This window comes from Sus scrofa, unplaced genomic scaffold (assembly GCF_000003025.6).
Source record: "Sus scrofa isolate TJ Tabasco breed Duroc unplaced genomic scaffold, Sscrofa11.1 Contig2509, whole genome shotgun sequence".
NCBI classification, from domain to species: domain Eukaryota; kingdom Metazoa; phylum Chordata; class Mammalia; order Artiodactyla; family Suidae; genus Sus; species Sus scrofa.
This window is the reverse complement of record NW_018085113.1, coordinates 74,390-100,111: the sequence shown is the minus strand read 5'-3', so window position 1 is coordinate 100,111 and position 25,722 is coordinate 74,390. Positions and strand designations below refer to the sequence as shown.

Below are 25,722 nucleotides of genomic sequence, written 5' to 3'. Positions count from 1 at the left end.
ATCAATGATAGGACTGAGTTTTGCTGCTCTGATTGAAACAAATTCCATGTCAGCAATATAACCAAGCCCATAGTTCAAATTACAAGAATACTCCTAATATTTTCTGGGAGAAATGCCATATCACTTTACACACTGTATCACTGATAACAAACCTGCCATTAGTTGAAAATGACTACAAGATATCTGAATAGTTATTGACTTTGTTTAGCTAAGTATGAGAGTTTATTTCAAGTAGCCACACAAAGCACATATATTAGTAATTAGAAAACATATCCCCTACTTATTTTCTTTAAAACTTTGAGGGAAACTTCAGAAGCATCCCACCAAATCAGGGAATGAATAGGAGAAGGAATGAGCATATGTGATTCAGTTCCTTAACAGTCACAGATCAGTCCCTGCCATCACGTATCACTGTGTATTCATACTAGGAGGAATTTATTCTGTTTGTGTTAGCTTTCAATTCAAACTTGTGGTTTTTGTAGAGATGTAATTGTGCTTTTGCTTTTTCTTAAAATAGATTGTAATTCCCTAAGACAACCTTTGTTCTATTTCTTACTATATTGGTCAGTGTACTTAGAGTTTAACATGCAAGAACATGCAGTAAGTGCCATAAAGAGGATATATAATTCAAAGCATTGATTTCAGGTAAGTTCTACTGTTGTTTTATACAAAAGTGGTATTTGGAGTCATGGAGTCGGGAGCTAGTGGAAAAGTAGACTGTCCATATCTAAGTCTCAGATTTTTATGAGACATTGTACTTTGTAGCAATCTGCTCTTGTTATCATATTTAATTGTGCACATGTAAGGTTACTTGATCAGATATCACTTTAGTAAACTGATATTGACTTAAAACATCCTATATGACTATGATTAAAATGAGCAATGACAAGTATTACAAAAGAGGCAAAAGCCAGAGTTCCATATTCCAGAAAAATTTTCAAACCAATTTAGCTGTTAAAAAGTTCATTAACAATTATGCAATGAAGCCAAGTAAAGGATATTTGGATATTACAATGGATGTTATAAACATTGTGATGTTGATAATTAAGTGTGGTAATGTTCAGCTTTGTTCAATTCAAAGCATCCCAATATATTTCAGCAATTTCAAACTTAACTTAAGCAGATGTGCACACATAGAGACAATTAAGAAAGATCTCTGGTCTCATATAAATGACTGCGTGTTAAGGAAACAGAGAATCATAGAGGTTTTACATTTAAAAAAAAAGGACTTACTCTTTATTAGAGTTGCAGAATGGCATAACCAGGAGAGGGCTTTTAGCTGGCCAACCACCAGAAAGTTCCATAACTGACATTAATGTAATGAGTTGCCCCAGTTTATGTTTAGGCCCAAACTTGTTAATAATTGCAAGAAAATTGGGGGAATTTGTCAAATGACATTGAAAATATAATTGTCATATCAAAGAGTCACAGCATTGTTCTTGGGATAGAAGCCAAATATCAGTAATGGTTTTGGTGAATTTATGTTAAAATTTAAAGTTTGGGTTACATGATTGATACATATAAGATCATTACAGTCTGATAACCTGATAGGGAAACACTCACCTGAACAATGTTGGAAAGGCACTGTTATAATTTGTGTCAGTGATTTCCCCTCTTATTTATCTATATATTCATGTCTGCATACAATCTTTCTCAAGGTGTATTAATACTCTTACCAGATTAAAGTCAAAATTCATTGGCCCAGAAATCAACATAACTGAGAATTGAGAAGTGAGATATGTTCTCCTATCCTTTATGTATGCTTATAAAACCTAACTCTTAATAGCAATCTTATTTTATCATTTCTAAAGGCTTATGAGTCCAATATCATAAGTAGCAATTTTAAGGAAAAGCTATACAAATTGTAAACAAAAAATAGAAAAATTAAATCTATTAGGTATAAAATGTAAATTAAAATACTAGAGAAGTATATTGTCCTCTAGTAAACTGATAAAGAATCAAACAGTTTTGTGTTTTCTATTTAGTATTTTTGATACTAAAATACTGAATAGAACTGAAACTTTAGAAATGTGGAAGTTCTATTTGGTCAAAAATTACTGAAAATTTTTTAGAAAGCAATTTGTTGTATTTATCAAAATAAGTCTGAATTCATGACCAAATACATTTATTCCTTGGAGGCTTCTTTCTTGAGTAATTTAATCATCCAATTCTGAAGCACAAAATTAAATACGTATATGTTGTACGTATATGTCATGGACTCTAAAAATTATAGTTTCTTTGAAGAATTGGTTAAATCTTCATAAAGAAGAAAAAAAAATGTGAATCCTTCTCTGCAAGAATGCCATCTGAAGACAGAGACTAACGTTTCTTCCCTTCTCTGAAAGAACTTTCTTCCACCCAGTGGAGCCAGAATAAACTTCATTCCAAAATCTGAAAAGCGTCATATGATAGGGGAACATTTTATGTGAACTCACTTAATGACAAATCACAAAATTCCTTAAAAAACAGCAATATAAATCCAAGAATATACAAAAGCAACAAGCAAAAAGAATGATCTAATTAAGGTTACTCAGAAATGCAAGACTGATTTGACATTTGATTATTAGTCAATATAATTTACTCTGTTAAAAAGATATAAGAAAAGAAACATATGATTATCTCAAGATATGAAAAAAAATTTCAATAACAGTTAATAATCATTGCTGGGAAAAAACATTCATAAATAAGAATAGAAAAAAATGTCTAGGACAAAACAGTTAATAGTACCTGTAAATAACACTGCTATCTACTCCAGTAAACTGAAATGCTAACCCAGAAGGCGAAAACAATGTTTTGTTTTGTTTTTTTTTAAAGTATAAAAATGAAGTAGATGGAGGTGGGATTCATAGCAAATTCAATTCAGATAAACTTCAGATGTAAACTGAGTATTTAGTAAAGAACTCAACCTAAAATATTTAAAAACAAATCCTGAAATAATTCACCTGACCCACTAGTAACTTCTCTGACTGACTGAACAAAGACCACTATTTTTGTAGAAAGAAAAAAAAGTCCTGCACTCAGAACTGTAAAATTTATACTGTCTGCCATTCAATCAAAGATTACTAGATATGTAAAGAAGCACAAAAACATGAATCATAATCAGAAGAGTTTTAAATCAACAGAAATAGGTTTAGAAATTACCTAGACATTGGAATTAGAAGAAAATAACTTTAAAAGTGCTAGTATAAATATGCAAAGGATATAAGGAAAAACATGAACATAACAGTGAGATATGAAATATGTTTAACAAAACAACATTTCTAGAGAAAAATATAATTATGGATGAATTTTTAGTAGAGATTAGTAATGGCATATTTGGGCAAATCAGACAGCATGAAATAAATGATCAGTAAAATGGAAGGTATAAAAGAGAAAATCTCAAAACAAATGTACAGAGACAAAAATTACAAAATGAAAAACTGAGGAGAGTTACAGTGATATGTAAGATAATATCAATTAGTCTAACACATATGTAATTGGAGTTTTAGTGGGAAAGAAGAAAAGGGAGGTACTGAAAAAATATATTTTAAGAAACAGTGACCAAAATTTTACAAAGTTGATGAAAAATTTTAACATAAATAGTCAAGAATCCCTACAAATGTCCAGCTAAGCACATCACAACAAGAATATCACAATCAATACTAGAAATTTGTCTTAAAGGAAAAGTCTTACAGTAGACGTAGATGAAAGAAAGATTATAAATGGGGAACTATGGAAAAAATAACTGAAGATTCCTATTAGTGGACAAAAGAATAGAACTGCTGAAGTTCTAAGCGGAAACAATAAACTATTAATATAATTATTGATGTAGAAAAACATCCTTCAAAAATGAAGATGAAATAAATAAACTGGTGAGAAAAATTCATGGTTGGTAGACTTTTACTGCAAAAACAGAAAGTTAAAGGGAGTACCTAATACTGAAGGAAAAAACACCAGATATGAACTCAGTTGAATATAAAAAGAATAAATAGAACTGATAAGGGTAAATATGAAGAGACATTAAAATGGTCATTTTTCTAATTTTCAAATTTCTTTAAAATGTAATTAGAATATCATTTTCAGGAAAAATAACATAATGAGTTTGAGGTTTAATCTCCTTCTTGAAATAAACAAAAACAAACAAAAGGTACAAAATAAAAACTTCCACATATATCCAGGCAATGAAGAAAAACGATTCTTGTGAGAAAGAAAACAAAGACAGTGGGGCCTATGTTACCCTAACTTCCTGCCTAAAGATATTTTCCAGGCCATTGGTTAGGGAATAGAAGAAACAAGGCCAAATCCAGATATTTCTGTGTGCTTGAGAGAACAAATTAAAAGTCTGGATTTACCTTAAAGAACGAAGGACAACTGGAAAGGTGTGGGTAAATAAAAAACTTAATTTTTTCAAAATTTTTATTATAGTTGTATTATAAGGTTCTGTTAATTTCTGCTGCACAGCAAAGTGACCTAGTTATACAATATTTCTTCATCTTCTAAACAATAACTCAGTGTTTAAAGCAAAATAGTAATCATATATGGTGGTATTTAAACATATGCAGGAGTAAAAATAACAATGCTCAAATGCAGGAAATAGACTGTTTTAAGGTTCTTATACTATATGTTAATGTGTATAATATAACTTAAAGGTAGATTATATTGAGTTTAAAATGTACATGATAAACTTATTACAATGAATAGATAAAATAGTTAAATAAAGGAAGTCAACTAAGGAATAAAAAACATACTCAATAATCAAAAGAAGATAGAAAAAGTGGGAAAAGAAAACAAAAAGATGGGACAAATGAAAAGTACCCACAAGAAGATGTGCTTAAATCTAACAATATCAATTATTATATTAAACACAAATTGCTTAAACACACTTATTAAAATTTAGAGATTATTGATGTTCCCATATGGCTCGGTGGTAAATCTGACTAGTATCCATGAGGATTCACGTTCGATCCCCAGTCTCGCTCAGTGGGTTAAGGATCCGGTGTTGCCATGAGCTTAGTGTAGGTCGCAGACATGGCTCGCATTTCACATTGCTGTGGCTGTGGTGTAGGCTGGCAGCTACAAGCTCTGATTCAACCCCTAGCCTGGGAAATTCCATATGCCGTGGGTGTGGCCCTAAAAAAGACAAAAAAAAAATGATATTATTAAATGGATAAAAAAGCATGAATTAAAGTTCTATAATATAACCAGTGGTAGATGTAGAAAAAAACAAACCCTTCTAACCTATCAGTGTACATACAAATTGCTGCAGCCAGTATGGAAAGCAGTATGGAGTTTCCTCAAAAAATTAAAAAAATATAGAGCTACCCTATGATCCAGCAATCCCACTTCTGGGTACATACCCAAAGGAACTGAAATCAGGATCTTGAAGAGATATCTGCATCCCCGTGTTCACTGCAGCATTATTCACAATAGTCAAGGCATGGATCTAAATGCCTATCAGTGGATGAATGGAAGAAGAAACTGTGGTACAAGATACCACAGAATATTTTTCATCTTTAAAAAACAAGGGTATCCTACCATTTTCATCAACATGCATAAACCTGAAAGACATTACAATAAGTGCAATAAACCAGACACAGTAGGATATATATTATGTTATATCATTTATATGAAGAATCTAAAATAGTCAAAATCACAGAAAAATCTCATGGAAGCAGAGAGTGAAATGGTGGTTTTGAGGTGCTGGAGGGAGGGGAAAACAGGGACATATTAGTGCAGTCAAAGTTTACAAGCTTCAGTTATAAGATTAAAAAGTTCTGTACTTCTGATGTACATCATGGTGACTTTAGTTAATAATAGTGTATTTTATACCTGAAATATGTTTAGAGAGTAGATTTTATGTTGGTTTTTTTTTGGTTTGCTTTTTGCTTTTTTTTTTTAGGGCTGCACCTGTGGCATATGGAGGTTCCCAGGCTAGGGGTTGAATTGGAGCTGTAGCTGCTGGCCTGTGCCACAGCTACAGCGATGCAGGATCTGAGGAGTGTCTGTGACCTATACCACAGTTCACGGCAACCCACTGAGCAAGGCCAGGGATCGAACCTGTGTCCTCATGGATGCTAGTCAGATGTGTTAACTGCTGAGCCACAACTGGAACTCCTGTTGAGTGTTATCATAAAAGAATTACATGGAAAGAAACTTTGGAGTTAATGGATATGCTTATGACATAGATTGTGGTGACAATTTCATGAATGTATAATTACTTTCAGTCATCAAGTTGTATAAATTAAATTTGTATAATTTTTGTATGTTAATCATACCTCAATAAAATATTTTTAAGATTAAAGCCCCACATCTAACAAAGTTTAAAGCATGTCAGAGTAAATCCGATTATGAAAATTTATTGTCTCAAAAGTAACATTTAGCCAATATTTTGAATGAAACACTAGATATAAAAAAGAAGTGTTTTATACAATAAGATGTTACAATGTAGTTTAATAAGTTGAAAAAAGAGAGCAATTAAAAGATGAGATAAAATAGTGGAAATAGGAAACTAAAAACAATCAATTGAGAGCAAAAAGAGTAGGAAAAGGAGTAAATATACAGATAAAATAATTAGAAAAAAATAGCAAGGTAGTAAATATAGAGCCTTTAAATAATTACATCATATGTCAATGGTCCAAGGACTCCGCTAAAAGATATTGCCAGAATGAATCATGAGCAAGAGCCAGCTTTTAGCTGTCTGCAAGGAATCCATTTTAAATATAGACACAGCCTGCTTAAAAGAAAAGGACGGAGAAAAGACACACAATGCAAACAGTAATTACAAGGGAACCAAAGAAATTATATCAATATCTGACTCTGAAGACTTCAGAATAAAGAATATTACCAGGAGTTCCCGTCGTGGCGCAGTGGTTAATGAATCCGACTAGGAACCATGAGGTTGTGGGTTCGGTCCCTGCCCTCGCTCAGTGGGTTAACGATCCGGCGTTGCCGTGAGCTGTGGTGTAGGTTGCAGATGCGGCTCGGATCCCGCGTTGCTGTGGCTCTGGTGTAGGCGAGTGGCTACAGCTCCGATTCAACCCCTAGCCTGGGAGCCTGCATATGCCGCGGGAGCGGCCCAAGAAATAGCAACAACAACAACAAAAAGACAAAAAGACAAAAAAAAAAAAAAAAAAAAAAGAATATTACCAAAGATAAAAGAGGTGTGTCATGGTAATAATGAGGTTAATCCATCAAGAAGACATAATAATCCTCATCTCTTTGTACCTGTTTTTTTTTTGAGCTTTAAAATACATGTCAAACATTTCTTCCTATCAAATTAGATTTCTCAACTGATTTGAAATGATATATATTCACAAATCCTGCACACAAGCATTTATAGAAACTTCACTATTACCAAAAAAAAAAAAAAGGAAGCAACTAAAATGTTCCTCGATAGATAAAGGGAGGGACATATAACAGAACACTATACCATGATAAAAAGAATGAGCTATTACTCCATGCAAAAACCTAGATGAATCTTAAATGCATATTTCTAAATTAAAGAAATAGCTGAAAAGGCTACACACGGTACATGTACTGTACACAGTGAACATATGATGTTCTGGAAAAGGCAAATCTGTAGACCTAGAAAACACATTAGTGGTTGCTAAGGGTTAAGGAGGGGGAAGTATTCAACTACAAATGGAAGATTTTATGGTAATGAAACTCTATGATACTAGAGTCTGAAGTTTTGTGAGAATCCAGAGACTCAGACATGTTCAAATTCTTGATCTAAATAGTTTTAGAAAAACTTATCCTGAGAAAGCAGTTGGAAAAATTTTAAATTATTTATATATACATTAATTAAGTTTTGGCCTGTGACTATAGCATGTGGAAGTTCTTGAGCCAGGGATAGAACCTGTACCACAGCAATGACCCGAGCCACTGCAGTGACAGTGCTGGATCCTTACCATCTGTGCCACAAGGAAGTTCCTATATATATAATTTAAAATCACATTTGTCTTCAATTAGGAAAAAAAATACTTAAAATTTTCTACAAAGAAGAAATAATTATTAAATTTATAAATTTGAGGAGAGTGCAACTATTAAAAAGCAAACTTACAAGTTACATGTAACAACCAGGAGAAAGGCTCATGACTCATGTTTAGAGAATATAAGCATCAGAAAAACTACATAAACAGTGTCATCCCATCTATCACAATAAACTTTAGAATTAAACACAGGGATATTAGAGAAGTAGACATCACCCATTATATCAGTGACTTGAGCCTGGATATTTTCTAGGATGATAATGATGATATTAGCAGAGTTGGTATTTACCAGACAGGTAAATGTAGGGAAAATGTATTAATTTTGGTGATATTATATTTGTGGTACACTGGTGTTGTACAGTTTGGAACCTTAGAGATATACACTTAGGTACATTTTAGAAACTTGGAACACATAGGGCTCCTTCTTATAAAGATTTAAAGTTATTATGTATTAAATCATCCAGCAGAAGATCCTAGAGGGAAAATAAATCCCAAATGAGAAATTTTTGGAGATTACCTACATGAAAAGGGTAGTAGAAACAACAGACTTCAAGGGTACTGGGAAGTATTGGTCAAAGAAACATTTAGGAGTGCTCTAAATACATAAATCTGGGAAGAGATGAACAATCAGCTTAGCTCTAATCATAACTTCAAAATGTTCCAGCCTGTGGAAGAGACGTCATGGTAGAGTGGAAGAGCATTAGACAAGAGGTTGTAAGATGGAACTGGAAAGTGTCATCCAAGTCCAGCAACTAATTCTTCAAGAGTTCATTCGACTGATCTGATATATAAATTTACTGAATTAGTTGATTTCTAGTGTCCATAACAGTATCAGAATTCTATCCTATAATAAGAAACCTCTTTCTTTGTCATTTTACATTCTGCCCTTTCTCCTCAGGAGAGGAGAAAATCAGAGCTTCACTTAGTGGCATTTTTTTTTTTCCTAAAAATGTGAACAAAAAAGTTTAAATTTTTGCAAAATTACTTAGAGTCTCTAGAATCTATTCTGCAGGATGCAGTGTTTCTATTATAAAAGATCTCTCTCTTCTCTACCCCAGGATTCTTGCCTTTGAAACCATGCACGCGGCTCTTGTAGGGCTATTAAAATACCAAGATGTTGCACTGCTGTGTAGTATGTAGAGGCAAAAAATGGCTCCTCATCAATTCTTGACACCCAGGGGCCCTGTTCTAAAACTCAGCTGAAGAAGAAAGGACTAGCTAATAAACTTAAGTCACTGCTTTTGTTTCTATCATGTTACATTTTCCCCAACAGGACAAAGCATTTCCATTAGTCCTGCTGCTTTGTCCATTTGTGAATCCTCAAGATGATGCAGTATAATTCTTGTGAGCAAACAAACTCTCTCATGCAATTAGCCCTAATGAAGGGAATTTTTGCTGTCACAAGTCTTCTGTGTCTCTTAGACACTATGATCTAGTGACATCAAGTCACTAATTAGCTTCTAACAATTACAATGGCTTTTCATATATGTACGCGTTGAAGACAATGATACTTCAATGTATAAATGGTGAAGACTGAAGTCTGGAAAGACATGGGTTCATTACATTTGCTCCCATCCAATGGATCCTAAAGAATGCTATTTTTCCGGTAGGTACAAATATTAGAAGACTAGGGACTGGAAGAGTGCTACTTTTCTCAGCTTTCTAATTCAGTCAGAGTAGAGAATACAGAGATACATTATTTCACCCTTTCAATATTTGAATATTCTATGTCCATTTTGTCTATTATTGTTGTCCAAATATCTAAATCTGAGAAGTAATTGATGGCCATAATATTTTTTGCTAAAACCAGGATGGATTCACTCTTTTGATTGAATATACTTCTATTATGATACATTTTTAATTATTTTATCATTGAATTAACTTGATTTTTTGAGATTATGTTTTCAAAAGATAGATAATTCTAGAATAGTAAAAATTAGGAGGGAGAGTTCTCTTTTTTGAAAAGATACACCTTGAAAAGTGTATAATTTGCTCAAAATTGTAAAGTTATTTAGTGAGAGGTCAAATAGGAACACATATTTGTTATAACCCAGGCTAATACTTCTCTTATAGTCTGTGATGTCTTTGGACATCATCCATTGATTTGGACTTCAGGCTGTTTTAAAGCTCATAATTTAGAATTGTTCTTGTTAATTCATGACAAGAAAATACTAATATAATTAACTTGTGAAAATATCTTGCTGAATATATATCCTACTTGTGAAAAACAAAAATACCTCATATATGATTACTAACTTTTAGAATCCTACTACTTAGTACGATAAATTTACCCAATGGTAAATTAAATGTTGCACAATTTTTTTGCCACGCCCATGGCATGTTGATGTTCCTAAGCCAGGGATTGAACATTCGCCACAGCAGTGACCTGAGCTGCTGCGGTGACAGCACCAGATTCTTAACCTGCTGTACCACAAAAGAACTTCTCAATATTGCACAAAATGTTTGATTCAGGTATTTATTTGTTGATCACATATTTGTGAGAAGCAGGGGAAAAAAACTGTCTACACTTTGAATCAAAGGAAAGTACGATTAAGGGAAGAAAATGCCTACATAGTCCCTAAACATGGTTTTGATAAAATGATGCAATATTATTGATACCTCGGTATCTTTACAGGCCCCAAATCATATAATCGCTATCACTGGTGATAGTTCCTAAAATATTTTTAGTAATTAAAAATACATATATAACGTTTTTATAGATTAAATTGAGATTAAGTTCTCTACGGGCTTCCCCTGTTTAAATCCCTAAATAATTTCATCCATTCTCTGGACCGCTCAGATGAGGTTAAGTTGAAAGACAGCATTTTCCTAGAATATATGGGTAAATATTCCATACTTACAGCTTCAGTGAAGCCTAGGAAATGATTACCTTCATGTTATCCTCAGTGATATTTAATTGATTTTAATTTCTAGAGGTCTTTAAAGTCATTCATAATCATCCAGTTTACTGCTATTGAAAACAGAAGCAAGACAGCTAGTTATGATAAATTTTTTTTTGCAAGACTGTGAGATAAGAGATTCTGTTTTAGCATTTCTTTTTTTTCTACTCCTTTGCCTCTTTTAGATTCCTGACTGCTTGGGCTCCCCCGGCTACTTAAGATCTGCATTGGGACAGAGCATCCAGCCCTAACTCACCTCTTTGAAGACAGTCCACCCTGGCACAGATACCCTGAATTTCTTTCTTTCTTATTTAAAAGGAAACTTCACAATTCATCTCTTCAGAGCCAGGTCTGTTTTCTTAGGAGATGTAGAAGTAACAACTAAATTTTTCCCAAGCATTAATGACTATAGATTATATCTCTACACTTTCCCTTTCATCTTAGGTAAGTGAAAGCATTTTGTCAGTATCCTTCTGTAGACAACACACAAGCATTTGTCTCCACAGAGACTGTTATATCTCTGAACTGGATTTAGAGGGAGAAGGTAAAGGCAGTGGAAATGCTGGGAAGCTTATGAAAGTTATGTCTTTGAACTGGAAGTGTTTGGTGATTTCTGTAAACTATACTCTTAATTCTCTCACTGCATCTACTGGTCATAATTTCTGAGATAGAAGTACTGGGGGAAGATTTATTGATAGAATTTCAAATAGGAGGGAACTGCGGGTCACCAAGTACAATCCTATATGCATGCATTAAATATTATAAGAAATGAAAAATTGATCTTTACATGAAAATATTTACTAATTAGAAACTCATTCTTGCATGAGTCAGATAACACTATCCTTGGCCAGTGAAATAATTGGGAAATAACTGCTTATTCTGATCTGAAACAATATGTTATTAAGCAAATTTAATTGACAATCATCACAATTAAAGCTGTCATCTACATGACTGTTTAAGAACTATTTTGAATATCTCTTTGAGAGTAATATCATCTTCAACATTTGATATTTGAGGATAATGAACCCTGAAAGGCTACCTATGAAGTGTCATACAACTGCCCGAGGGCAACTGTGATTTAACATAAATTTTTTATGATAATAAATTTTATGTTTTCACTACAATAAGTAGTTTTACCTGAGATAAAAAGACAGCACATTTAATCTAAAAAGAAATATGCTAGGGAATGAAGGGAAATGAGAATTAATCAACTTCTTTAAATGAACAAGGGATTATGAATATTAATAAATGATCTTTGGGGAGGCAAATTATAAACCTAAATGCTCTATCACCAGTTCATAGCACAGTGACCTGGGAAAAGCAGGCACTTACAAACTTTTAGAATAAATGAAATAAAAAAGAATGCACATATATTAGAAGTAAAGGATTTGTATTTAAAATAATTTAAGTTTCTGTTGCTCACCATGATGATGGTCTGTATTAAAAAACTCAGCTTCTTGATTGAATTGATTTGACCATGTTTTCTCCCTGAAAGCAGTGTCCTTCTTTTTTTTTTCCCCCTGGGCACCACAGGGAGCAATGACAATGGAAGAATTAAAGTTTTCAGAACACTCATTGGGCAGATGATTCTTGTCTCACATAACACAGTTCATTCTAAAAATACCACAAAGTCTTCTCTGCTCACAAATGCCTCCTGCTGCCCCTTTCTGTTCTAGCACCAAAAGGTGTTCTTGGGAAACCTGTGCTTAAGGATTCCTGTGCTTAAAGCTTTGCTTTTTCTGATAGGGCACATATGAACCCCTACGAGCTGATTTTGTTAGATATTAATTCCTTCCCTGTAGTTAGGGATTCAATGAAGTATTTATATCAAGGGGTCTAAGAGTAAGGGTGTTTCTCAGGGAGGAAAGGCCAACATGGGCTCCCGGAGTTAACTTGCTAACCAGAGTTTCCTGAGAAATCATGAGAAGGGGAGAACAGTGCCAAAAAGAATGCAATGGTTCTCCAAATACAAATTCATCTTGGTGTATAATTTTACCTGCAGCCTACTCTGACTCCAAACTCCAATTGTTATGTCTTCTTAAAATCCTGGAGTCACTTTTTGATATAATATTTGATAATATGTGAATTAATTCTTTGGTAGCTTTTCTAGAGAATTGGAGATTTGAAATATAAGGGTGAGTCCCTGAAATTGGTTCATAGGGGTTAAAAGTATTCATCACACGCTCTGTTCTTTATTTGTGTAAACTTTCCAGTGAAACTCTAAGAGATGCTAAGCAATTTTAAGTTATTATCCAGGAAGATAATGAAAAAAAAAAATAGCGGATGAGTAGAGAGTCAGTAAAATAAAACACACTCTCTCCCAAGATCTGACTTATATGTGAGATTCTTCAAAAGAAGACCCTTCACTACCTTTCACTACACAAATTTTCTAGTTCTAGATAGCTTACAAAGTAAAAACAGCATAAAAGAGATAAAGTTCTGAGAAAACAGAATGTAAGATGACTGAATAGAAAAGACATTTTTCCTCTGGTACAAATTCCTTACTATGGATAACCTTGTGTAATGTAACTATACTTTTTAAAGTCCCTCAAATCAAATAAAATATCAATCATAATTCAATAATATGTTCACATTACTAACACCAATGGCTGAGTTTAAAGAGGCTTCATATCTTCAGGAATACCTGAAATGAACTCATGCACTAGATTCCTTTGCATAATGGAACTCCATGAAGAGCTGAATCATAGCTCTAGGAAGACTTCCAACTTTCGACCTTTAAGTTTGGCTATGGTTTTGTATTTTAGCTGATGTAATTTGTAACTCAATAGAGAAAGAATAAGGTCTATTTACTCAAGCAATGATGTCTCCTATGGGCTCTCTCACATAACATAATGCTATCTCTTTCTTCCCTGTTTTAACTCTTATAAATATATGACATACACACGAAAGTGCACAGAGCAGAAATACACACATAGATATTTTCACAAACTGAACACACCTAGGTAACTATCAACCACATCAAAACACAGAACATTAACAGTGCTTTAGAAGCCCCTTCCTGTCCCTATTTCCCTTCAAGGATAACCACTGCTGGAGGTTTTTCAACCCTATAAAACAGTTTCACATATATTTAAACAGGTTTGTACAGTATATACCACTTTGTGTATAATTATTTTGGTCAGCGTTAAATTTGTGAAATCATCTTCCTTTGTTTTAGCAGTTCAAAAAGAATGTATACCATTTATTGATTTAAATTTTGGCTCTGTAAATTCTTAGACTGGATTTCTACAGTGTCAAAGAAAAAAATTCAGATATTCAATTTCATTTTTAAAATTCATGACAATTCTTGAATTCATGTAATTGGATATGCCAGTTGGTTGACTATCTCCTTGACAATTCTCTCCTTTATCCTTCTTCAATAGCATCGCTATGCTGTCTATATGATTTGTGATGGTGTATGAAAACTTAGACACAAATGTAAATAGATATTAGAATCCTTAGGATATGAAGTAGAATTAGGAAATCAAACTCATACTCAGTTCATTGATATCTGTTTCTCTCCTACGTAGGTAACTGAAGAGAAGTTCCTTTCAAAGTCAATGAATGAGACAAATCATTCTCGGGTGACAGAATTTGTGCTGCTGGGACTCTCTGGCTCCCAGGAGCTCCAACCTTTCTTGCTTTTCATATTTTCACTACTCTACCTGGCCATTCTGCTGGGCAACTTTCTCATCATCCTCACTGTGACCTCAGATTCCCGCCTTCACACTCCCATGTACTTTCTGCTTGCAAACCTCTCTTTTATAGACATATGTGTTGCCTCCTTTGCTACCCCCAAAATGATTGCAGACTTCCTGGTTGAGCAAAAAACTATTTCTTTTGAGGCCTGCTTGGCCCAGATATTCTTTGTTCACCTTTTCACTGGCAGTGAAATGGTGATCCTTGTATCCATGGCCTATGACCGTTATGTTGCTATATGCAAACCTCTCCACTATATGACAATCATGAGCCGCTGTGTGTGTGTTACTCTTGTACTCATCTCCTGGTGTGTGGGCTTCATCCATACTACCAGCCAGCTGGCATTTACTGTGAATTTGCCTTTCTGTGGTCCTGATCAAGTGGACAGTTTTTTCTGTGACCTCCCTCTAGTGACCAAGCTGGCCTGCACAGACACTTACGTTATCAGCCTACTAATAGTTGCAGACAGTGGCTTTCTTTCTTTGAGTTCCTTCCTCCTGTTGGTTGTCTCCTACACTGTGATACTCATCACAGTTAGGAACCGCTCCTCTGCTAGCATGGCGAAGGCCCGCTCCACACTGACTGCTCATATCACCGTGGTCACACTCTTCTTTGGCCCATGCATCTTCATCTATGTGTGGCCCTTCAGTGGTTATTCAGTTGACAAAGTCCTTGCTGTGTTCTACACCATCTTTACTCCCATTTTAAACCTGTTATCTACACTCTAAGGAACAAAGAAATGAAGGCAGCTATGGCAAAACTGAAGAGTCGGTATCTGAAGTCTGGCCAGGTTTCTGCAGCTTTAAGAAATATCCTTTTCCTAGAAATGAAGTAAATTTATAGGACTGTTACCACTATAGTTTTATTTCTAGATATTTACAAATGAAGTCTGTGATGTTAAAGCAAATAATTTTGACCAGTGAGAGGGATTAGCTTGAATTGAAGAATAACAATGACAAAAAGGAATGAATTTTACTGATTTTCATATTTTTCCCTCCAATGGGTGCTTTTCTTTCTTTTTTATTTCCTATTTTGTAGTCAAAACTTTTAAAGATTCAGGCTTCACAAACACTGAGAAAGAAGCTTACAAGTGGTAATTAAATTGTACTCCTCCCCTCTCAAAACAGTATTGCTTAGATGCCAGTTTTGGAGTAATAATAGGTATGTATATATCTCTAAGTCATAGAAATAATATATCTATTTACATACCTAATGTATGATATACCTAGGTAAGAATGTATTTCTCACCATACTATGTAACTGACAGCACATAAGGAGCTATTCTATGATTGTTATTAATTTACTTTTTTTAATTTTTTGTCTTTTGTCATTTTAGGGCCACATCCACGGCATATGGAGGTTCCCAGGCTAGGGGTCTAATTGCAGCTGTGCCTGCCAACCTATGCAAGAGCCACAGCAATGCCAGATCTGAGACAGATCTGTGACCTACACCACAGCTCACTGTGACACCAGCTCCTTAACCCACTGAGCAAGGCCAGGGATCGAACCCACAACCTCATGGCTCCTAGTCAGATTCGTTTCCGCTGTGCCTTGACAGGAACTCCTGATTGTTGTTAATTTATGAGATATAAAATGGCATTGTTATCCAGAAGAAGGTATTTATAGTCAATACTTTCACAAATCTTTATTCAAGGTGGCTGCTTAATATACGTTATTTATGGAAAACAACTCATGGAATAAATTTATTCATCAGTATAATCTGTACTTGGTTATGTTAATTTCCATTTAATATTGTTGAAATAATCTGGGGAATTTCAGGGGTGTATTACAATACCCTACCACTTGTAGGCACAATGATGAGAGCTAGCATCTTAGATAAAATACTCTTTCCTCCCCAGGTCTCCATGATTTCTACCTTCTCAGATATGGTAGCTTTTCATAACAATACCTGATACAAACTATTATTTTTCTACATGGACTTTTTACTTAGTTAACATCTTGTTTTTATATTGACTACTAATATCCTGAAAATGACAGAATCCTATTTCAAGGCCTTTAGGACAGTCATGAACTTACCCTTCCACGATCACCTACAAATCAATATTTTTCTAGGCTTCCCACTATAGGTAATTTGGCCTTTTCTTCTTTTATTGTACTCAAGGCTCCTCCTATATTTTATACTGTGTTCTGATTTCACAATATGTTATAATACTGAGTTTTTTCTAGTCTTTTTAGAGTCACTTAATGGGATTCTATAATTACTATTATTGAAATTTTTTTTTAAATTTCTGAACCAAAGGGAAAGAAATCAATTTATTATGGACATAACAGAATGAAAATGAAAACAAATGTGCATGAATCTCTAAGTATATTGATGTACTCAAGCTTTCTACAACAATACAAGACTAATAATTCTACATTACTTTTGCACACTGTTCAACTTTTATGTAAAAACCAATGATATATCATTGTGCTAAGAGTACTAACTGCAACTTAATTGACGCTGTACAATAAGAAATGTGATAAGAATTTTACATGTCTTTTAAGCTTTAAAATATGTCTATGAGATATTTGTTCTGCTCATTTTATACATAATAAAAGTAAATTTAGGAAAGGGTAAAGATATTGAGCAATTTTATACAGTAAGAAAGTGTGAGTGAATTTATGTTTAGGTTGGTCTTATGTTTTGTTTTTTTGGGTTATTGTCAGCCCAGAATTGCACACTTTTAGAATGTACTGCTACTTAGGGTGGAATAAGATATGACCTGTGCAGAAAATGTGATTCTCTGCTTATTTTTTCATACCTCTTTCCTACTCAATATATGGAAAAATCTTAAAAAATGAAGACTGAGACTTAAGACAGTACTAGAGTTCTTTGCATAGCAAGTCATACAGCAAGAATACAGGTCAACTAATATAAGGGATTACTGTACATTCAACTGTAAAAATTAAGAAAAATAAAAACACAGAAATGTGTATAGATATAAGACAAACCAGGAATTAAGACCACTCAAAGTAGAGGAGGAATTTGAATATTATAAAAAAATCCGTTGGCCCTGGAATTTAGACTTCTACAGGGTAGGTTTTATTTTGATGACTGCAGTCATCACGACAGTACTCACATAGAGCTAAACATGCATCAGGTACTGTTCTAAGTTCTGTGGTAAATACTTAACATCTCAGAAACATAACTAAACAAAGCAAAGGTAAGCAATCTATCCAATTAAGAGTTCATGGTGGGGTTCCATTGTGGCTCAGTAGTAACAAACCTGACTATTATCCATGAGGATGTGGGTTTGATCCCTGACTTTGCTCAGTGGATTAAGTGTCCTGCATTGCTCTGAGCTTTAGGGAAGTTGCAACTTGGATCTGGCATTGCTGTGGCTGTGGTGTAGGCCAGCAATTCAACCCTTAGCCTGGGATCTTACAAATGCTGGATGTAAAGCCCTAAAAATTGCGAAAAAAAAAAAAAAAGTTCATGGTAGTAAGAAAAGAGTACATGGTAGTAAGTATAAATATCCTCAGTAAACTTATGAGAAGAGTAGAAGTGTAAGAAGGAAAAATCCTACAGTCAAAAATATTCTATTTTTAGCAAGGTTCTTATGCAGATTTGAAAAAGAGATAAAGTGTTTTGTCAAGAAAAGGCTGAAAGATTTCTTCATCATTAACCTGGCCTTGCAAAAAACGTTAAGGAGTAGTTTCCATTGTGCCTCAGCGGTAATGAATCTGACTAGTATCCATGAGGATGTGAGTTTGATCTCTGCCTTCCTGGGAGGGTTAAAGATCCTGCATTGCATTGAGATGTGGCTTAGGCTGCGTAAGCCACCTGAATCTAGTGTTGCTGTGGCTATGGCATAGACCGGCAGCTGCAGCTCTGATTTGAGCCCTAGCCTGGGATTCTCCATACGCTGCAGGTACAGCTCTTAAAAAAAAAAAAAAAAGTTACGGGGACTACTCTAAACAGAAGATAAAAAGCCGCAAATAGAAATAAGAATATTATGAAAGGAAAATTCTCTTTGCTAATTACAAACATACAGTTAAGGAAATAAATCAATATTTATAAAATTATTAAGAAGATTAAAAGACAAAAGTAGTAATAATCATCTATAGCCACAACAAGTAGTTAAGACATATACAACATAAAAACATGGAAAGTATGATGTCTAAAACATAAAACATGGATATGGGAGAGTAAAAAGGCAGGGCTGTTAGAATGCAAGCAAACTTAAGAGCAAATCAACTCAAAATAATATGTATAGAAGTAAAATGTTGTTATATATGAACCACATGGTAACCACAAACCAAAAAATTTATAATAGATACGTATGTGTGCACAAACACACACACATGGAAAGGAATCGAAACATAAGTCTAAAAACCATTATTGCATCACAAGGAAGAGAGCAAAATACGAAGAAAGGAATGAGAAAGAACCATAAAAACAATCCCCAAACAATTTTTAAAAATGGCTATAAATACACATCTATCAATAATTAGTTCAGATATAAATATACTAAATGCTCCAGCCAAAAGACATGGATAAAGGAAATGGAAACGACAAATAAGACCTATCTAAAGAGACTCTCTCCTACCTAGAGAGACTCACTCCAGATCTAAATATACAACACAAACTGAAGTAAGGGGCTAAAGAAAGTTATTCCATGTGAAAAGAAACAAAAAGAAAGCCAGAGTATCAAAACTTTTATCAGAAAAAATCAGACTTTAAAGCAAAGACTCCTAACAAGAGACAAAAAAGACATTACGTAATGACAAAGGGAACAATCCAAAAAGATATAACAATTATAAATATAGTCACCTAACATAAAAATACCTAAAAATATTAGGCAAATATTAACAAATAATAAAGAGAAAATAAACCCACAATAATAGCAGAGAATCTTAACACCACAGTTTGTATCAAAGAGGAAGCCATCCAGACGGAAAACCAATAAGGAAACACTTGTCTTAAATGACATATTAGATAAATTCAGCTTAAAAGATATACATAGAACATTTTATCCAAAACCAGCAGAATATTCATTTTTTTCAAGTGTGCATGGAACATTATCCTGGGTAGATCACATGCTAAGCTAAAAAACAAGTCTCAAAAAATGTAAAAATATTGGATATTCACATCAAGCATCTTTTCTGACCACAACTTATGAAAGTAGAAATCAACTACAAGGAAAAAAAAAACCTGCAAAATGCACAAACACATGGAGCCCAAACCACATGCTACTGAACAACCACCGGGGTAATTAAAGGACATAAAAAGGAAATGAAAAACTACCTAGAGACAAATGAAATTGGAAACATAGCAATACAAAAATCTATGGGACATAGCAAAAGCAGTTCTAAGAGAAAAGTTTACAGTAATACAGCATACCTAAAAGTTTATAGTGATACAGCACACCTAACAGATGTAGCAAAAGAAGTTCTGAGAAACATTTATGGCGATAGAGCATACTTAAGGAAACATGAAAAGTCTCAAATAAACAATCTAGCCTTATACTAAAGAAATCAGAAAAAGGTAAACAAAACCAAAAGTTAGGAGAAGGAAGGAAATCATGTCAGAAGAGAAAAAAAAAAAAAAAAGAAATAGAGGAAAAAGTAATAGAAAAGATCAAAACTGAAAGGTGGTTCTTTGAAAAGATAAACAAAACTGATAAACCATGAGTCAGACTCATTCAGAAAAACAGAGGAAAATCACAAATAAATAAAATCAGAAATGAAAAAGAAGTTAACCAATACCATAAAACAAAGGATCATAAGAGATTAATATGAACAATTATGTGTCAATCAATTGGACAAACTAGAAGAAATGGATAAATTCCTAAAAATGTACAAACTCCCAACACTAAATCAGGAAAAAATACAAAATATCAACAAACTTAGTTAGCAGTAAATAGACTTGAGTCATTGATTAAAAATATCTCCACAAAAACCTAGGACCAGATGGCTGCATAGTTGTATTCTACCAAAAATTTAAGGAAGTGTTAACACCTATAATTCCCAAAATATTTTAAAAAAGTGAACAAAAAGTAAAACTTTAAAACTCATTCTAGAAGGCCCAAAGCAGAGACATTATTAAAAAAAAAAAAAAAGCCAATATCACTGATGTACACAGATACAAAAGACCTCAATAAAATATTAGCAAACAAAATTCAAAAACACATTAAAATCATCATATATCATAATCTATTAAGACTGATCCCAGAGATGAAAGATTGTTTAACATTCACAGATAAACATGATATGCCACATTAGAAAATTGACAAATAAGGGAGTTCCCGTTGTGGCACAGCAGAAATGAAGTCGACTAGGTACCATGAGGTTGTACGTTCAATCTGTGGCCTCACTCAGTGGGTTAAGGATCTGGCATTGCCATGAGCTGTGGTGTAGATCACAGATGTGGCTTGGATCTGGCGTGCTGTGGCTCTGGCATAGGCTGGCTGCAACAGCTCTGATTAGACCCCTAGCCTGGGAATCTCCATCTGCTGTGGCCCTGAAAAACACACACAAAAAAAGAAAATTGAAGAATAAAAATCATGATCATCTCCATATATACAAGAAAAGTTTTTGACAAAATTTAGAACCTACTTATAATAAAACCCCTCCACAAAGTGAGTATAGAGGGAATATACCTCAACTTAATAAAGGCCGCATATGATACGCCTACAGGTAACATCATAACAGTGGTGAAAGTTGAAAGCATTTCCTCTATGATCAGAAACAAAACAAGATTGTCCACTCTACCACTTTAATTCAACATAGCTTGGAAGTCCTAGCCATGGTAGAGAAGAAAAAAATAAATGAAAGGAATCCAAATTAGAAAAGAAGAAGTAAAACTGTCACTGTTTGCAGATGACATGATACTATACACAGAAAATCCTAAAGATGCTATCAGGAAACCACTGGAGTTCATCAATGAGTTCAGTAAAGCTGTAGGTATAAAATTAGTACACAGAAATCTCCTGCATTTCTATGAAAGACCAGAAAGGGAAACTAAGGAAACAATCCCATTTACTATCCATCAAAAAGAATACAATACCTAGGACTAAACCTACCAAAGGAGACAAAAAAACTGTACTCTGAAAAACTTCAAGATACTGATGAAAGAAATAAAAAATGACACAAACAGATGGAAAGATATACCTGAATCTTTGATTGCAAGACTAAATATTGTCAAAATGACTATACTCCCCCAGGCGATTATAGATTCATTGCAATCCCTATCAAATCACCAGTGGCATTTTCCATAGAACTAGAAACAAAAATTTTAAAATTTGTATGGAAACACAAAAGTCCTGAATAGCCAAAGCAACCCTGCAAAAGAAAAACAGAGGTGGTTACTAGATATATTGTGTTGACCATTTTGTAGTGCGTGTAAGTGACAAGTCACTATATAGTACTCCTGAAACTAACATAATATTTTAAGTAAACTATATTTAAATTTAAAAAGAGTAAAATTTGAATAAGTTGGACTTCATAAAAATTCAAAACTTCAGAGGACATATTCAGAAAGTGAAAAAAAACCTATAGATTGGAAGAAAATATTTGTAAATTGTATATATGATAAAGAAATAATACCTAAAATATTAATACCTTATACAACTCACCAATAAAAAACAAATAACCCAATCTAAAAATTATCAAATTATTTGAATGGATGTTTCTCTAATGAAGACATACAAATGGTCAATAAGCACATGAAAAAAGGTCAAAATCAATAGCCATTGAGGAAAATGCCAATGAAAACCACAATAAGATACCACTTTATACCTACTAGGATGGCTGAAGTAAATAGAAAATAACAGGTGTCAGTGAGGATACACAGAAAATTGAAATCCACATTATATACATTGCTAATGTGATAGAAAAATAGTGCAGCCTTTTTGGAAAACAGTCTGACAATTCCTCAGAATGTTAAATATAGAGTTAACATATGACTTAGCAATTCCTCTCCCAGGGATATACCCTAGAGAAGTGAAAATATGTTCATATAAAAAACTTGTCTGTAACTGTTCACAACAGCATGACTCATAATAGCCACAAAATGGAAACAACTCAAATATCCATCAATAGATGAATGGATAAACAAAAGCGGTATATCTATATAATGGAACATTATATAGCTATACAGAAGAATAAAGCACTGATACATACTACAACATAAATGAACATTATGCTAAATGAAAGAAGCCAGTCATAAAAGGCAACATATCATATAATTCAATTACTGTGATGTCCAGAATAGGCAAATATACAGAAATGGAAAGTTGTTGCCAGGACTTGAGAGAAAGGAAGGTGGGGAGTGATTGTTACTGGATACAAGGTTTCTTTGTGGGATGAAGAAAATTCTGCTTGGGAGTAGGATGTACCAGTGTCCTCCAAACAGCTGACAGAGCACATCTAACAAATTCTACTGTTGCAGTACCTGGGGGTCACTAGCCCTCACATGTGAACCTACAGCAGGCAAAAATGGCATGGAAAAGGCAATGCATGGTTCATCCTAAATAGAGCTCTTTTCAAAAATAATTCTTAAAAGTGAACATATAAATGAAAAAAGTTAATAGACATCATCTGGATTTAAATATTACAAATTATTTTCACTAAATATTGGTGAGAAAGTAAGAAGAAAATTATGATAAATTTTCATTAGAAAGTGAATACAGCTTGTCATGTTTTTAACACTGACACAAGAATGAACATTTAAATGACGCTTTTTAATGTTAGCATGCACAACTACTGACTCACTTGAAAATATTTTAGTAATACATTTAAATATAGGATAGATTGTATATATGGGTGTGTGTGATAAAGGCCCAAAATATTGACCATATTCAATCAAAATTGCAGCAGATGACTGGTCACTTTTTTGGATTATTTTTATTTGACTTTATAAAATTATTAATGTATTTTTTCTAATAAAAATGAACATAGTCAGATTTATAAATATTTTATTACATTGACTATGTTCATCCTCCCGCCAAAAAAATTTTTCTATTTCAGTTAATACAATTGAATATCAATAATTATTTATTTCCCATACATTGTTTCTGATGTGAACACACATTTTTCAGAGATTTCTTCCAGGCCTTTGACTAAATCTTACAGTCGTAAATAATTTTCTCAGAGCCTTCTTCATCTCGTTATTTCGGAGACTGTAGATCAAGGGGTTGAATAATGGAGTTAACACAGGATAGAACAGAGTCACATATTTTTGCTTCCCTGCTGCACTGCCTGCTGTTGGGATCACATACACAACCATAAGAGAGCCATAGAATAGCGACACTGCAGCCAGATGGGAGCTGCAGGTAGAGAAAGTCTTTTGCTGTCCTTCTGCTGAGGGGACCCTCAGCACAACCCTGATCACTAGAATGTAGGAGCTGGTAATGAAGATTAAGGTGGAGAAAATGAGGACAGAGTTGTAAATGGCACAGATGATCTCGATGGCAGGAGCTGCCACACACAACAGCTGTATAAGGGGTCCTGGGTCACATATGAAGTGATCAATCTTATTGAGACAACAAAATGGGAGCTGAGAGATTAGGTAAATAGGCAAGGGGAAGTACAAGAAGCCACACACCCAGCAGCAAGTTCCCATTCTGATGCAGCGTTGAATTGTCATGACAGTGGGGTAGTGTAGTGGCCTGCAGATAGCAAGGTGCCTGTCAAAGGCCATGACAGACAAAAAGAGGGTCTCCGTGGTGCCCAGGGAGAAGAAGAAATAGAACTGCAGGAAGCAGCCAGAGAAAGAGATGATCTTGGTCTCAGAGAGAATGTTGGCTAGCATATTAGGGACAGTGGAAGTGATAAACCAGATCTCCAGGAAGGAAAAACTGGCCAGCAGGATGTACATTGGAGTTTGAAGCTGAGGGTCCCACCTCACAGCACAGATGATGCACAGGTTTCCAATGAGTGTCAAGATGTATGTCCCAGAAAAGATGGAAAAGAGGAGGATCTGAATTCCCCAGGTATAAGGGAAGCCTAAAAGGATGAATTTACTCACAGAGCTAGAGCAGTTCTTTAAATGGGAATATTATTTGTTTTCAAAGCTTCAAAAGAACAACAAATTTCCATATTAGAAGTGGCCTTAAAAAATACTACTCAATAGGGTCTATGACTTGCTTAGGGTCACATCACTCTCCATGTCTGTAAATAACAAAGTACTATGACTCATACAGAGATATTTCCATGATTTTCCAGTTTATATTCCTATTCTGGATATAACAAAGTGAAGAGACAACTTTCCTCATTTCCTGGGTCTCACTACAAAGTGAGTTGTGTTGACAATAAGCAAATGTGTACAAGGACCTACAGTTTAGGTCAAACACTGAATTAATGATAATGAATAAATACAGCCAATATAACTCAGTGTTTGTGACATACGAAGATATAAATGATAGTGATATGAATATTCTTTGTTCTATTGGTGTGAAATGCATCAGGCTGAATTGAGAACCATATCAATAGATTCAAATACTTTATATGATTTAATTTATTTTGGTTTCACTGTATTAAGTTACAGGAAATAGTCCTATGTTTAGTTTTGAATAGATTATAAGTCAATATTAAAATGAAAAAAATAATTTTCTATTTCACTTCTTCCCTTCAGTAAAAATGCATTCTTGAAAATACAAATTAAAGTGAAATAAGTGTCATTTATGAAAATCTTTCAAATTCATTTAAGCTAACAGAGACTGTTCTCAAATTTTGCAGTCTCAAGTACAAATAAAAATCCTTGCCTGCCACCTGTTAAAAATAACAAGAGATAGGCAATATAACATTTGAATCTTCACTCAAGGAAGGTGTACCCATATTCATATTCCAGAATTTTCCCTGATTTAGGATTGGAGCTCTTTTCATATATACATATATGAAAAAACGGAGAACCTGGAAAAACCCTATAAGAGTAAAGCTTTGAAGTAATGTTTTTTTTTTTTAAAAAAGCTCTCACATAAAACCTTGTTTATGATTCTTCAGAAGGAATACTTTTATCACTCTCATATTAAATGATAGAATGTAAAACTAGAGAAGGATGGAAGGAAGAAATAGGGGAGTGCAGAGTCCTGTGAGCTTTACCTTACCTGAAGTTACAAGTTGAGTATCATAGAATTCTCTATGATTGAATGCCATTTTCAACATCAGAGAACAAAAACAAACAAACAAAACAACCAGTACAACTGTTT

General features: G+C 33.9%; 2 protein-coding genes across 2 annotated transcripts; one reads left to right on the top strand and one right to left on the bottom strand.

Moving 5' to 3' along the window:
- Nucleotides 1-14,430: 14,430 nt before the first annotated feature.
- Nucleotides 14,431-15,297, top strand: LOC110258611 (olfactory receptor 4K15-like). Its single transcript, XM_021081908.1, has one exon. It carries the CDS (start codon nucleotides 14,431-14,433, stop codon nucleotides 15,295-15,297), a length of 867 nt encoding a protein of 288 aa, XP_020937567.1.
- An 8,312-nt stretch (nucleotides 15,298-23,609) lies between these two features.
- Nucleotides 23,610-25,669, bottom strand: LOC110258608 (olfactory receptor 11H4-like). The gene is made up of 2 exons (XM_021081904.1): nucleotides 25,616-25,669; nucleotides 23,610-24,557 (listed from the first exon to the last, which is right to left on the bottom strand). Exons 1-2 carry the CDS (start codon nucleotides 25,667-25,669, stop codon nucleotides 23,610-23,612), a joined length of 1,002 nt encoding a protein of 333 aa, XP_020937563.1.
- Nucleotides 25,670-25,722: the final 53 nt, after the last annotated feature.

Bases quoted from the DNA above. Each gene is read 5' to 3' on its own strand.
- LOC110258608 (XM_021081904.1), bottom strand. From the start codon at position 25,669: ATGGCATTCAATCATAGAGAATTCTATGATACTCAACTTGTAACTTCA. The intron at 24,558-25,615 runs GTAAAGCTCACA...TCCCATTTAAAG, and splicing joins AACTTGTAACTTCAGGTAAG to AACTGCTCTAGCTCTGTGAG.
- LOC110258611 (XM_021081908.1), top strand. From the start codon at position 14,431: ATGAATGAGACAAATCATTCTCGGGTGACAGAATTTGTGCTGCTGGGA.